Below are 12,455 nucleotides of genomic sequence, written 5' to 3'. Positions count from 1 at the left end.
TTCCTTTTCAATACAACTGTTAAACATATAGGATCCCTGTCCTCCTTTTCATATGGTTACCCTACTGTTTGAAAACACACACACACCTTCCACAAACACACAATTACACTCTCCGCTTGTTGTGTGTAGTGTATTAATATGCCAACTGCTAAATCTTGATGCCATTTGGACTTGGTTTCTTTTGTTATTTTAGCAACCCAGTGAGGCAATCCTATACATACTTACCTGGAAATAAGTTCCATTGACTCTCTTAAACATTTATTAACTGAGGTCAACAAAAACTCTTTTCAGACACAAGTCTTTTGAAGCCTCCATTTCCTGAATTTCACGCAGGCTAAAGTCTACATTTACAACTGAATAACAATTTATCAATTGCATTGTTCAAGGCTGCGTTTCCATGTGAAAGAGATAACCATGGGTGAGGAAAGATCAGGACTTCTGGGACTGAGCATCATTAAATGACCCTATGAGTCATGTTGTTATTACTGTGGACTTCCTACTGAGCCCAGGGACGATCCAATCATCACAAGCAATAGGATCCAGGAGATGCCCATAATATTTGTTATTTATTTATACATAGGGTGACCCTATGAAAAGGAGGACCAGGCTCCTGTATCTTTAACAGTTGCATTCAAAAGGAAATTTCAGTAGGTGTCGTTTGTATATATGGAGAACCTGGTGAAATCTCCTCTTCATCACCACAGTTAAAGCTGCAGGAGCTCTGCCCTCTTTTAAATCTGGTCACTCTAGTATAGCCCCTGCACCTTTAACTGTTGTGACGAAGAGGGAATTTCACCAGGTTCTCCATATATACAAATAACACCTGCTGAAATTCCCTTTTCTATGCCACTGTTAAAGATACAGGAGCCCTGTCCTCCTTTTCATAGGGTCACCCTATTTATACACAAATTTATGCAGTGCTTTTCCTCTCCAAAAAGGGCTGGCTTGCAGTACCTCTCCAGGGTGATCCACAGAGTCCAAATGGGTGATCTGGTGCTCCCATAGCATGTCATCAGCACACCTGAGCTCAGGAACATGTTCACTTCTTTGATGATGAATAGGTACGCAATGCAAATGCACAACATGGTGGACGTTTACTTTCCAGTTCGTGAAGAAACATATCTGATGTCGACCTGCCCTTCAGAGGGTGCAAAATCTCTTTCACCCAAAGGCAGATTTTCATTTTTGGAATGCTTTTGAGGGCTGTGTCCCAGTGGCAGGTGCAGCAAATAGGGTCAGGCTAAAAATGCCAGCATATTGTAGCCTGAAGCTCTTATTGCCAGTAACTATGACTTAGAAGGGGCATTTCAAAGTTTTAAATTGGGGCAGGGGGGACTGCACATAAACTGAGAAACTACCAAATAATCATTGAGGGGGAGGGGGGGAAGGGCATGGACTTCTGGGGAATCAGGGTCCCAAGCCTGATGTTCTGCATCCCTAGTCTACAATAAGCAAAAATCCTGCATCCTTACCAGCCTTTCTTCTTCCGGAGTCTTTTCAGTTTTACAGCGGGCTACAATGAACATGTGATTTGGAATGGAAAACTTCCCTTCTTGGCAATGCTCTACATGTTCAATGAAACATCCCCATCTAGTGGCTGCATTATAGCACTACACCGCCACTACACACTGCCGATATGGCACCATTAACTCTTATTACAGCTTATCTCTGATCTTTCTGAAAGCGGGAAAGAGCGGGAGAAGTCCTGGAGGTTGACAACGTCGTGTAAAGGACCGCAAATCTCCATGAATGGTCAATCACTAATGTGTAATAAATCACTCATGTAAAGAAGCTCTTTATCTTTAAAGCTGCAAGCATCCTTGATTAGCATAGCCTGCTTTGAATAACGCACATCTTTCCCGGAGCTTCTACATCCATGAAACAGGAAGCCTTTGGATGAAGCCAGTCTGCCAGGGAAAGCCAAAGACATCTCCTTTCCAATTAAGGCTTTGATTGTCCATCTTCTAGACCCAGAAGAAGTGAAGAACGCCTTCCTGTTTATGTGCCGCTCCTCTGAGGGGTGAAACCTGTTGATTGGTCATCTCCTGCCCACCCCAACCTGTCCCACCCCCAAACACGATAAAAATGGGATATGGTTCTTTGTTCCTTTCTCAATCTGATTTGCTTGGTCTCCTCTTCCATTGATCAATGTTGCTATGTGTTTGGCAGCCCTCCAGGTGATCCCAGCATTGTGGGTATTCTACCTCAAAGAGTTTAGCTTAGCAAGCGTTTTTTTTTTTTTTTAACCTTGTTTATCTTCAAGTACCCACTCAGCGTTCCCTTTTTGGTTATTATTATATTCCTTTAATACAGATTTTCTTTCCAACCAATTTGGTCGGAGTGTGAGCACCTGGTAATCCCAAGCAAAGCTTCATTTCACACCTGCTTACCCACCCAGGCCCATCCACCTGTGCTTACCTATTTGCACCTACAAGGAAGTGAGAGGGAAGCCGGCTGCCTGCCCATGGCAAAGAACGGTCTCAGCTGGTCACTTCCTCCCCACTAACTCACCGCTCTGGGATCCCCCTACACAGGCTGAGTTCAGACAACACGCTAATCAATGGTTGTTTTCCATTTTGTTCCTATTACCCCCCACCCCCATTGATTAGTGTGTTGTCTGAACTCAGCCCCAGAGTTAGAAGGGGAAAGGGGGTAGTGTAGGGTGACCATATGGAAAGGAGGACCAGGCTCCTGTATCTGTAACAGTTGCATAGAAAAGGGGATTTCAGCAGGTGTCATTTGTATGAATGCAGCACCTGATGAAATGCCCTCTTCATCCCAATAGTTAAAGCTGCAGGAGCCCTGCCCTCTTTTGTAACTGGTCTCTCTAGAATGCTCTTGCATCTTTAACTGTTGTGATGAAGAGGGGATTTCACCAGGGGCTGCATGCATACCAATGACACCTGCTGAAATTCCCTTTTCTGTGCAACTGTTAAAAATACAGGAGCCCTGTCCTCCTTTTCATAGGGTCACCCTATAGCGGGTAATGGCAAAAACCTATCAATTAGAATGAAGTGTGCAGCAGCCTAGCAATCAGATAGAAGTGTGCAAGGCAGTTGTGGCACAGCAAACTTTTACAACACACTTTGGCCTGGTAATTACCATTCCTTGCTTCTAAATATTTCTGGGCAGGTGCCTGTTTTCTTAGAAGCAGGTCTTACTTCGTTGAATACCTCCCAATAAGTGTGCGTTTGATTAGAGCCTTAACCTTCAAGTCAGTGATCTTGTTCAGTATCCTTGCATGTTTAAAGAGAGAGCCAAACCGAAATCTGTCTCTTGCCTCTAAGGAAATATAACCTTCAGAGCAGAAGGCGTGTGGGGCATATGGTCGAAGGTTTGGGATTATGGTGCTAAGTTGTAGAAAGTTTCTATTTAGTTGCAAACCAATCAATATGTTTTAATAGTGATAGAAACCAGATAGCATGCATGCTTGCACAAAAAATACAAAAGTTTCAAAATGCTAAGTGTGATTTAACACAGATCTTTGCCCCCTGTTGGTCATTTCAATTGCCTTGACTTAAATCTATCCACCCGAGATGTAAGAACATAAGAAGAGTCCTGCTGTGGCCGACCAGTTGTTGACCAGGAATCCACAAGCGTGACACGGGCACAACAGCGCCCTCCCACCCATGTTCCCCAGCAACTGGTGTATACCAGCTTACTGCCTCGGATATCAGAGGTAGCACAGAGCCATCAGGATGAGTAGCCATGGATGGCCTTCATCTCCAGGAATTTGTCTAACTTCCTTTAAAAACAATCCAATGTGGTGGCCATCATGGTCTTGTGGTAGCGAATTTCATAATTTAACTCTGCACGGTGTGAAGACGTCCTTCCTTTGATCAGTCTTGCATCTTCCACCAATCGGCTTCATGGGATATGACCCCCATGAAGTTGGGTTCTAGTATTGGGTTCTACTATTACAAGAGAGAATGTGCTCTGCATTTCTAGAGAAAACTCTAACCTGCGGAGCTCGGAGCTCTCGCCATCTGTGGCATCCACTCCATCCCCTTGGCTCGCTTGGATATACACCTGGAATCCAGCCCAAGGGATGGTGTGGCGGCTGCAGCTTCTGGGGGCCCGTGGTGGCTGGACGGGATGGCCTCTTGGTTTGATCTAGCTGCTAGCAAGACTTTTCTAGGGTTTGCTCTAGCAGGACTCACCTGCTGGTGCACCTGAGTGCCCAGGGCTGGGCCTAGGCCCCGACGCAACACAGCCTAGCAGGCTAGAAGGCCAGTTTTTGGAAATGAAGCCCCCAAAACCAGTCACCTCCGCTCCTGGGGCAGGGCGTGAGAGGCCTCTTCGGACAGGGACGGGCACCGCCCTATCCTTGGCAAGCTCAGCCTTCTTCTTGCGGGAAGATCTGGAGGGAAGGAGTGTGCGTCCCAGCTTGGAGGGGGCGGCCCTTCCGGGCCGGCGTCGACCAACGCTTGAGTAAGGAGCGGCTTCCCCGAAGCGAGAGCCTCCGGGGGCGTCGCGGTGCCCAAGCAGCTCAGGGGTCTCAGGGGCCGCTGCCCCAAAGGCTTCAGAGCAGGTTTCGGCTGAGGGGGGTGCTTCTCCGCCCGGCCCGGGCCGTGGGGTCCCTCTGCGTCGCCGTAGCAATAGGTCTGCATCCGCCTCATGGGGGCCTGAGCCACGTGCCTCTCTTTGGCCAGGGCCACCGCCTCGTCAAACGACATGCTGCCCCCGTTACGCCAGGTGGCCCACCTCTGCTTCTGTGGGGAGGCCTCACAGGCCTCGACGCCGGCAGGCTTCTCCGTCAAAGCCGGCACCGAGGCGGGCCGTGGCGAGGGCCCGCTTGCGTTCTCCTGGCTCTTGGTGTGGCCGCTGCGTTCATCCGAGCTCCTCTCTGGCAAGGAGCTCTTTGCCAGGTGGAGGTCATCGCTGTTGGGCTCACCTCCCCGGGCCCAAAAGCTGCATTTCTCCGGCGGGGAGCGCAGGGGCTTGGGCGCCACGTCTCCTCCGCTCTCACCATCTCTGCCGTATCTTTCTAAACACACAGGCATGGAACTCCGCTGCTTCGGAAGGGCCTCCGAATCGCCGCCGTGGTTAGCCGAAGGGGTGGGTGCCTCGGAAGGGGGCAGGAGGGCTTCTGGCCTTTTCTCGAGGCCGGCGGCGCTGCAGTACGTGTCGAGGCTGGTGGGGCGAAGGGCCCTGTGCAGAGACCCGCCCTTCACCTCACTCCCACCGTTCTTAGCCGGGGGCGGGTTGGGCCATACGGCGGAGGATTCCTTGGTCGGCGTTCTCGGCGTTAAGGAAGGCGGGACCTTGGCAAACTGCGGCTTCGGAGGCACGACGGGGAAAGATTTCACCTGCTGCACCCTGATGGTGCTGGAGGTCAATTTCATGTGGACGCTTCCATCCGAGGGGTCACTCTTGAGGGCATCTTCAGCACCCACGGGTGGCGCAGGCTGGAGTTTGTGCGGGAGACTTCCCGGGTAGCTCTTGGGAGAAGAAACCGCGAGGGACGAGGAATCGGAGTCAACGTCCGGCAAGGGGACGTCTGCCCCAGAGGAAGCCGCCTGCTCAGGATCCCAGGCAAGTGACCTCGCGGGCAGCTTCCAAGAGCTCTCAAAAGGATCCTTTTCAGATCTATTGCCCAGCAAAGCGGGAAGCTCAACCCCAGACACCTCTTCCAGGCTTGAAGGCGCTTCTGCCGACTGAGGACGAAGGGCAGCTTCTGCACTCTGCAGCTGCTCCGGCTCTTGAAATGAGAGCCCACAAGCCATGTCTTGGCCAGATGTTCCAGCCACCTCTGGAGTAGAACCATCAGCCTCCATGCAAGGAGGCCACTCCACCTGCTCAGCCTCTGAAGCAATCTGAGCTGTTAATTGCCACTCATCTTCGAGCTCTGGTTGGTTTTCGCACTCCAGAACCGGAGATCTTTGGCAGCTAAGATCTGGAGTTCCGTCAGGGCCTGCAGACTGCACCAAACCCCCCGCTTGCACAAGTACGCCATTTCCACCTCCGGCGTCTGCACCTTCTCCCTGCAGCAATGACAAGACGGGCTCTGGCGTAGCAGACCTGGCGCCATCTTTCACCTGCATTTCCAACTCATTGGAATTGCTTCTGGAGAGCCAGATGACTTCCGCAGGTGGGTTGGCCAATTCTGGATCCAGGTGCAAATGGCTTAACTCCAGGTCATGAGCTAGACGGCGACCTAGCTGAGGCTCCGTCCCAGACTGAGCCAAGGTCCATCCAACCAGGCTGAAGGGTTGATCTTCCAACACACTGTCTGGGGGAGGGAAATTTGGGGCTTGGTCTTCCTCAGGCTGCTGAAAATGCTGTAACTCAGAAGCTAAGGGGCTAAGATCATCAAAGGCACTCAGGTAGACCTCTTCGTTGTCAACCTCCTTAGATGGCTCTTCACCCTCCGCGATTCCCATGGCCAAATAATACTGGTCATCTTCCTCTTCCGAGTGTTCGTTCATGCAGTCCTCGATGGACAAGTAATCCAACGGTGGCACAGTAGAAAACATCTCCAGCTAGAAGTAAAGAAATAAAGAGCTTTGAAGAAGATCCCACACACACATAGAACCATAGAATAGCAGAGTTGGAAGGGGCCTACAAGGCCATTGAGTCCAACCCCCTGCTCAATGCAGGAATCCACCCTAAAGCATCCCTGACAGAGGATTGACATGATTAATCCTTCCTGTTCTCAACATTAACTTTGATGGTTATTCTATTTTTTTTTTAATGTAGAAAACACACATGTTCAGGGTTGCACACATTGATGTGGGGTAACCCAGAACAACCCTGTGAGTTGGGCTAGGCTGAAAGAATGTGGCTGTGCCTATGGGCTTCTCTACACAAGGCTTTTATCTTGCGGTCAAGATTGATTACTCACGGAAATTTGCGGGTCGTTTACATGACGTTGTTAACCTCCAAGGTCTCTTCAGTGCTTTTTGACCATTTACGCGGCTTTATTTGCAATGGAGCTTTTTAAAAAATGGTCATTTGAAATTGATTTTATGGAAAAGCTGAGAAATGAATCGAGTATAAGTGAGGCGATCTCTGTGTTGTAATATGTGATACTGATGACAGATGGTAGTCAATGCGTTCCCAAGTTGTCTTCTTTGTTTAAAAAATCAATACAAATCAACTATTTTAAAAATGGCAAGTTGAATCTCAACATGTAATGACCACAGCACCATCTAGTGGCTGTACAATGAAAAATGTAGAACTTGTAAATAAAGGAAATCCCCCCCCCCAGGGAGGGGGGGGACAGAGGAAGTGCTTGAAAGGGCCGATTTTGATACCGCAAAGAATTTGGAAAAGTTGCAAGATTGAAAAGCCTGGCGCAGAGAAACCCCAGGTCTCCCAGGAAGATTCCTGGCTACGTAAGGGCTGGGTCAAAGTCTAATCACCAACCTACATTGGCTGAAAGTTAACTTGTTTGTTTTCTGGGACTATTCTGGTCCAGGTGTGTTAACTCTTAACAGAGAATGAAGAAGAAAACATTAAAGATGCTCTTTCCATGGGCACCATCTTACCTATCTTCTCCACACTCTTCCCGTCATAGAATCATAGAATAGTAGAGTTGGAAGGGGCCTACAAGGCCATCGAGTCCAACCCCCTGCTCAATGCAGGAATCCACCCTAAAGCATCCCTGACAGATGGTTGTCCAGCTGCCTCTTGAAGGCCTCTAGTGTGGGAGAGCCCACCACCTCCCTAGGGAACTGATTCCATTGTCGTACTGCTCTAACAGTCAGGAAGTTTTTCCTGATGTCCAGCTGGAATCTGGCTTCCTTTATCTTGAGCCTGTTATTCCGTGTCCTGCACTCTGGGAGGATCGAGAAGAGATCCTGGCCCTCCTCTGTGTGACAACCTGTTAAGTATTTGAAGAGTGCTCTCATGTCTCCCCTCAATCTTCTCATCTCGAGGCTCAACATGCCCAGTTCTTTCAGTCTCTCTTCATAGGGCTTTGTTTCCAGACCCCTGATCATCCTGGTTGCCCTCCTCTGAACACGCTCCAGCTTGTCTGCGTCCTTCTTGAACAGAGGAGCCCAGAACTGGATGCAATACTCAAGATGAGGCCTAACCTCTTCTTTAGACCAAAATCCCAATTTTCATGAAAACCTGGATTTGGGAAGCTGTCCCACCTCCCTTCCCACTCTGGAACCACCGAAGTATCAGATAGGAGCTGAAGTCATCGCTCCTACTCCTTGGGAGGAGATTCAGGTATGGGGCTGGCTGTGGGGCATCTCTCAGCCCTGAAAAGGAAGACCACACGCTGTTGTAATGCACACGGTCCCTGCCAATAACTGTCCATTTTGTATCACGTCAGGGCTTCCTTCGCTCAGGAAGTCCTTCAGCCCGGGCAGAAGAAGAACTGCTTTCTAAAAACGATGTCAAGACGCAATGTGGCACAGCCATGGGACTAACCTCCATCCCACCTCCAATCATCTCGTTCATGAACCCACTCCCCATATCGTCTTCCGTGGCTGGAAAAGTGTTGATGCCACAGCCTGCAAAATCAGAGACCATGTTGGCATTCTTCCAGGGCTGGCTGTCATCCAGGGTGTCACCCAGCCAAGCATCTGGGCTATCCAGGAATGAGAAGGAATCCTGGACTTCCATAGACATCTGGTTCTCGTCCTCCACTGTTGCATCTTCTTCTAAAACACATAAAAGCAAAAAGTATCACCCAGGTCTTTGTGGCAAGGAGGGACTAGCTCCTTGGTGAGTCCTGCATCAGGCCACTGTCACCTCCACAACTGGATAGGATCAGAAAATGTTAAGCATTACTGCCTCATCCCAGCTCATGAGAAGGAAGAGAAAGGTGGGAGGATAATGGCCAAGTGTCAAAAAACATAAAATAAACAAAACAACAATAATTAGGGTTGATTAATCTAATATTTAGGGTTGATTAATCTAATTTGAAACGTGTTGATCAACTAAAAAGATGCCCCCAATGGATTAAGCAGTAGATTTTATATAGGTATCGATATAGATGATATAGATATAGAGGTAGGTGTAAAGCGGCACAGCAACAAGGAGGCTTTGGATCCATTTTGGATGCAGCCAGTCTTAAGATGAAATAGATAAGAAAGATCGACAGACTAACAGCAGAGTACTTTCAAAAGATATTTAGAGCTAATATATTTTGAAATTAGTCTGTCTTTCGGATAGATGTAGATATTTTATTTATTTTATTTATCAGATTTACATCCCACGGTTTTGCTTCCAAGGAACCCAAGTACCTAACCCTCCTCCTCTCCATTTTATCCTCACAACAACCACCCTGCGAGGTAGGTTGGGATGAGAGTCAGTGAGCTTCATGGCCGAGTGAGGATTAGATCCCAAATCTCTCAATTCCCAGTCCAACGCTCTAACCATTATTACACAGTGGTTAGCTCCTATCCGTCTATCTGTTACACTATAGCCAGATAGAGAGATAGTTGTGCTTAATACAGGTACTTATCAAGCCCGTTCAGAAGACACCTTAAACCAGGGGTCCCCAACCCCCGGGCCACGGACCGGTCCCGGTCCATGGCCTGTTAGGAAGTGGGCCGCACAGGTGAGCTGCTTTCACCCACCCACCCCAGTGTACCTGGGCGCCGGGTGCTATCTTGCCTGCCCAGCCGAAGCGAAGCCAGGACACTGGAGTGGGGGCGGGTGGATGGGGCTTCCCAAAACCATCTCTCAACCCCCCCCCCCCCAGTCCGTGGAAAAATTGTCTTCCACGAAACCAGTCCCTGGTGCCAAAAAGGTTGGGGACCGCTGTCTTAAACCATGGCTTTAACCACAGTGAATAATGGTTAAAGCCGTGGTTTAAGGTGTCTTCTGAACACAGCCCAGCTTTCTGGCTTAACCACCGTGGTTAAAGCCGTGGTTTAAGGTGTCTTCTGAACGGGGCCATAGAGATTGTGCTTTTTTCAGCACCTTCTTATTTTCCCGGGCATTCTAGACTTTGACCTTGTTGTGCCCGGACAGCGGCTATGCTCTACCCACTTTCAAATGGCACTCAGCCACAGGGGGAATGTGGCATCCTTACTTGCAGGCTCTTCCTTGTCCGTGTCAGCTGTGGGCGTCAGCTTTCCCTCGGCTTCCTGCTGCTCGGACGACCCTTCGCCGTTGGCCGCCAAGGTCTCGAGAGCCTCTTTCTCCAAGGCGCAGCGGCTCAAGGCGGGACACTCCAGTCCCTGGGTTAGCCGGGACAAAGTGAGGTTGGAGGTGATGTGGAACGGGACCGTGACGGAGAAAGGCCCTGAGATGTGGACGCCGGCGCACTTCTCCGCCCTGCTTCGCGTGGCCTTAGGAGACCGCCCTTGCGGGGCCACCCCGACGAGGCTGGACCGGCTGGCTTTCGGGGTGGTAGGCTCTGACTTGGCTGTGGCTTCGCCCTCCGATTCGCCCTGCATTTCTTCAGCTTTGACCTTGTCCGGGCCCTCGTCGGATTCCAGGAAACAGTTGTCTAGTGAAACTGGGCCATCAAAGCTCTCGCGGCACAAGGTAAGCTGCTTCTGGGACTTCTTCCTGCCCAGCTGAGTGTGGTCTGCACCCAGGGGAGAGAGGCAGATCAGAGGGAGACCCAAAGGGCTGGGGCATTTTACCCATGGTGCCCCAGCTTCTCTCAGTAAAACCTCCCCGTAGCCCTTGATCTTGTGGTGTGTTTTGCTGCCCGATGGCTGTGAATAAGACTATCGCTGTGGTTTTGCCTGGAAGTGAGGCCTTGTTTAAAGAGAGGCTTAGGTTGCAATCCTACGCCCACTTACTATGGAGAAAGCCTCACTGAACACAGCGGTAATTCAGAGTAAATGTGGTTAGGATTGCAGTATGAATGTCCCTTTATGATGGTGGCTGTTCATGGCATGAATAATTCACCTGCTGAGTCAATCAGGGATCTGACATGGAAGATTATGGCCTGGTTTGCATATAATGCTAACACATGGTTAATTTAACCCATCGTTGACCCCATGGTTTGTTGCCCTACCCAGGGTTTGTTTGGCACCAGAGTGAACAAACTGTGAATTGTTTTCTCAATCCCTGGGTTGTTGGTTTTGGTTCTCCTTTGCCCACTCCCTCCCTGTATAGCAAATGCCTTTGCGGAACTGTAGTACTGACCAGCTGTTGTTGTGTTTTTCTAACCCTCTTGCTGGCTACCTCTGAAGCCTGGGGAAACAACCCATGATCAACCCATGGTTCTGGGTTCACGAATAACAACAACCCATGGTTTAAACAACCCAGAGTTCATAACCCAACAAAACATAGGGACTCTTTCTGGGTCGTTCGTGGTTAACAAACCATGGTTTGTTACCACAGCCAGAATGACGCATTGCAACAGCCCAGAATTCAACCAGCTCTCACTGCTAGTCACGAAGCCTTCCCGGGGGGGACGGGGGGACGGGACGCATTTCAATTATTTAGAATGGGGAAGAAACCACACAAAAGCGGGGAAACCACCAAACAATTTGTGGTTGCGGCCTCCTGGGAACTCCAGAGGGCCAGATTGGGCCTCTGGGCCGGAAGTTCTGCACCTCTGCTCTATAGGAAGCTAAGCCCATGTCATTCTATCCTGAGACCTTCTCACCACTTCTCATCAAGCGAGGGGTGCTGAAGAATCCTAATCCTAACCCCAGCAGCCCACCCCATTTATTTATTTTATTTGTGTATTACATTTATCCTGCCTTTTTTTTCCTCCTCAAGAAAACCTGTTGTTATTTCTTTATTTATTTGTATCTTGCCTTTTGCCCAATGCTGGGCCTCAAGGCGGCTTAACAAAATTAAAACATATACAGTTAAAACCTATAAAGAGGTACCAAGGCGGCATGCACAATCCTCCTCCTCCTCCTCTCCATTTTATCTTCACAACAACAACCCTGCGAGGTAGGTTGGGCTGAGAGTTGGGCGTCACCCAGTGGGTTTCCATGGCTGAGTGGGGACTAGAACCCGGATCTCCTGAGTCCCATAGTAGGAGAGGGGACTTTTTCGACTGAGGGCTGAATTTCTTCAGGGGTTATCTTTCCTCGTGGGCAAGGTTGTGGAAGTTATCTCTCTCTCTCTCTCTGGTGCCACCTTCTCTTTCTCTCTCTCTCTTTCGGTGCTGTTCATTCATTCATGTGCTGGTATAGCACAGTGGGTCAGGCGCAGGGCCTGTGGGGCCAGCAGTGCGTGCGTGCGTTTCCCACCACGGGCTCACGGGAGAGGGGCCAGCCGAGATCACCTGAGCGAGAGCGGCTACTGTGGTTACGCACCCCGCCACCTGTGCGGCCTTGGGCAAGGTACCATTGCGGGCACAGGGCCACCAGGCTTGTGCAGCACAGGTGACACTGCACAGGTTCGCCAGTTGGGGGGAGAGTGGCTCACGGGGTTACGCGCCCTGCCACCTGACCCCCGTGCCCAATTCCCCCCAGCCGGCGCCCGTGCGGACCAGCCCAGAGAGACGCAAAAAGGCTTGTGGCGACGCTGCACAAGTCAGAAGCCGGCTGGGGTCGGTTATGCCTACATAACCTGGG

At 50.0% G+C, this 12,455-nt stretch overlaps 1 protein-coding gene across 2 annotated transcripts in view; it reads right to left on the bottom strand.

The window, feature by feature from the left end:
* Positions 1-3,390: 3,390 nt before the first annotated feature.
* Positions 3,391-12,455, bottom strand: part of ARHGAP30 (Rho GTPase activating protein 30) — a 37,058-nt gene continuing 27,993 nt past the window's right edge. For both annotated transcript variants that reach the window (XM_063146100.1, XM_063146101.1), the window contains exons 10-12: positions 9,995-10,495; positions 8,383-8,615; positions 3,391-6,482 (exon numbers count right to left, since the gene is read on the bottom strand). In XM_063146100.1, the coding sequence (XP_063002170.1) occupies positions 4,263-6,482; positions 8,383-8,615; positions 9,995-10,495 (2,954 nt within the window). In that variant the 3' untranslated portion in view covers positions 3,391-4,262. The remainder of the gene's footprint in view (positions 6,483-8,382; positions 8,616-9,994; positions 10,496-12,455) is intronic.

The sequence above is a fragment of the Elgaria multicarinata genome, chromosome 21 (assembly GCF_023053635.1).
Source record: "Elgaria multicarinata webbii isolate HBS135686 ecotype San Diego chromosome 21, rElgMul1.1.pri, whole genome shotgun sequence".
NCBI classification, from domain to species: Eukaryota; Metazoa; Chordata; class Lepidosauria; order Squamata; family Anguidae; genus Elgaria; species Elgaria multicarinata.
Note: the sequence above shows the minus strand (reverse complement) of the source record. Positions and strands in the feature narration are given on the sequence as shown.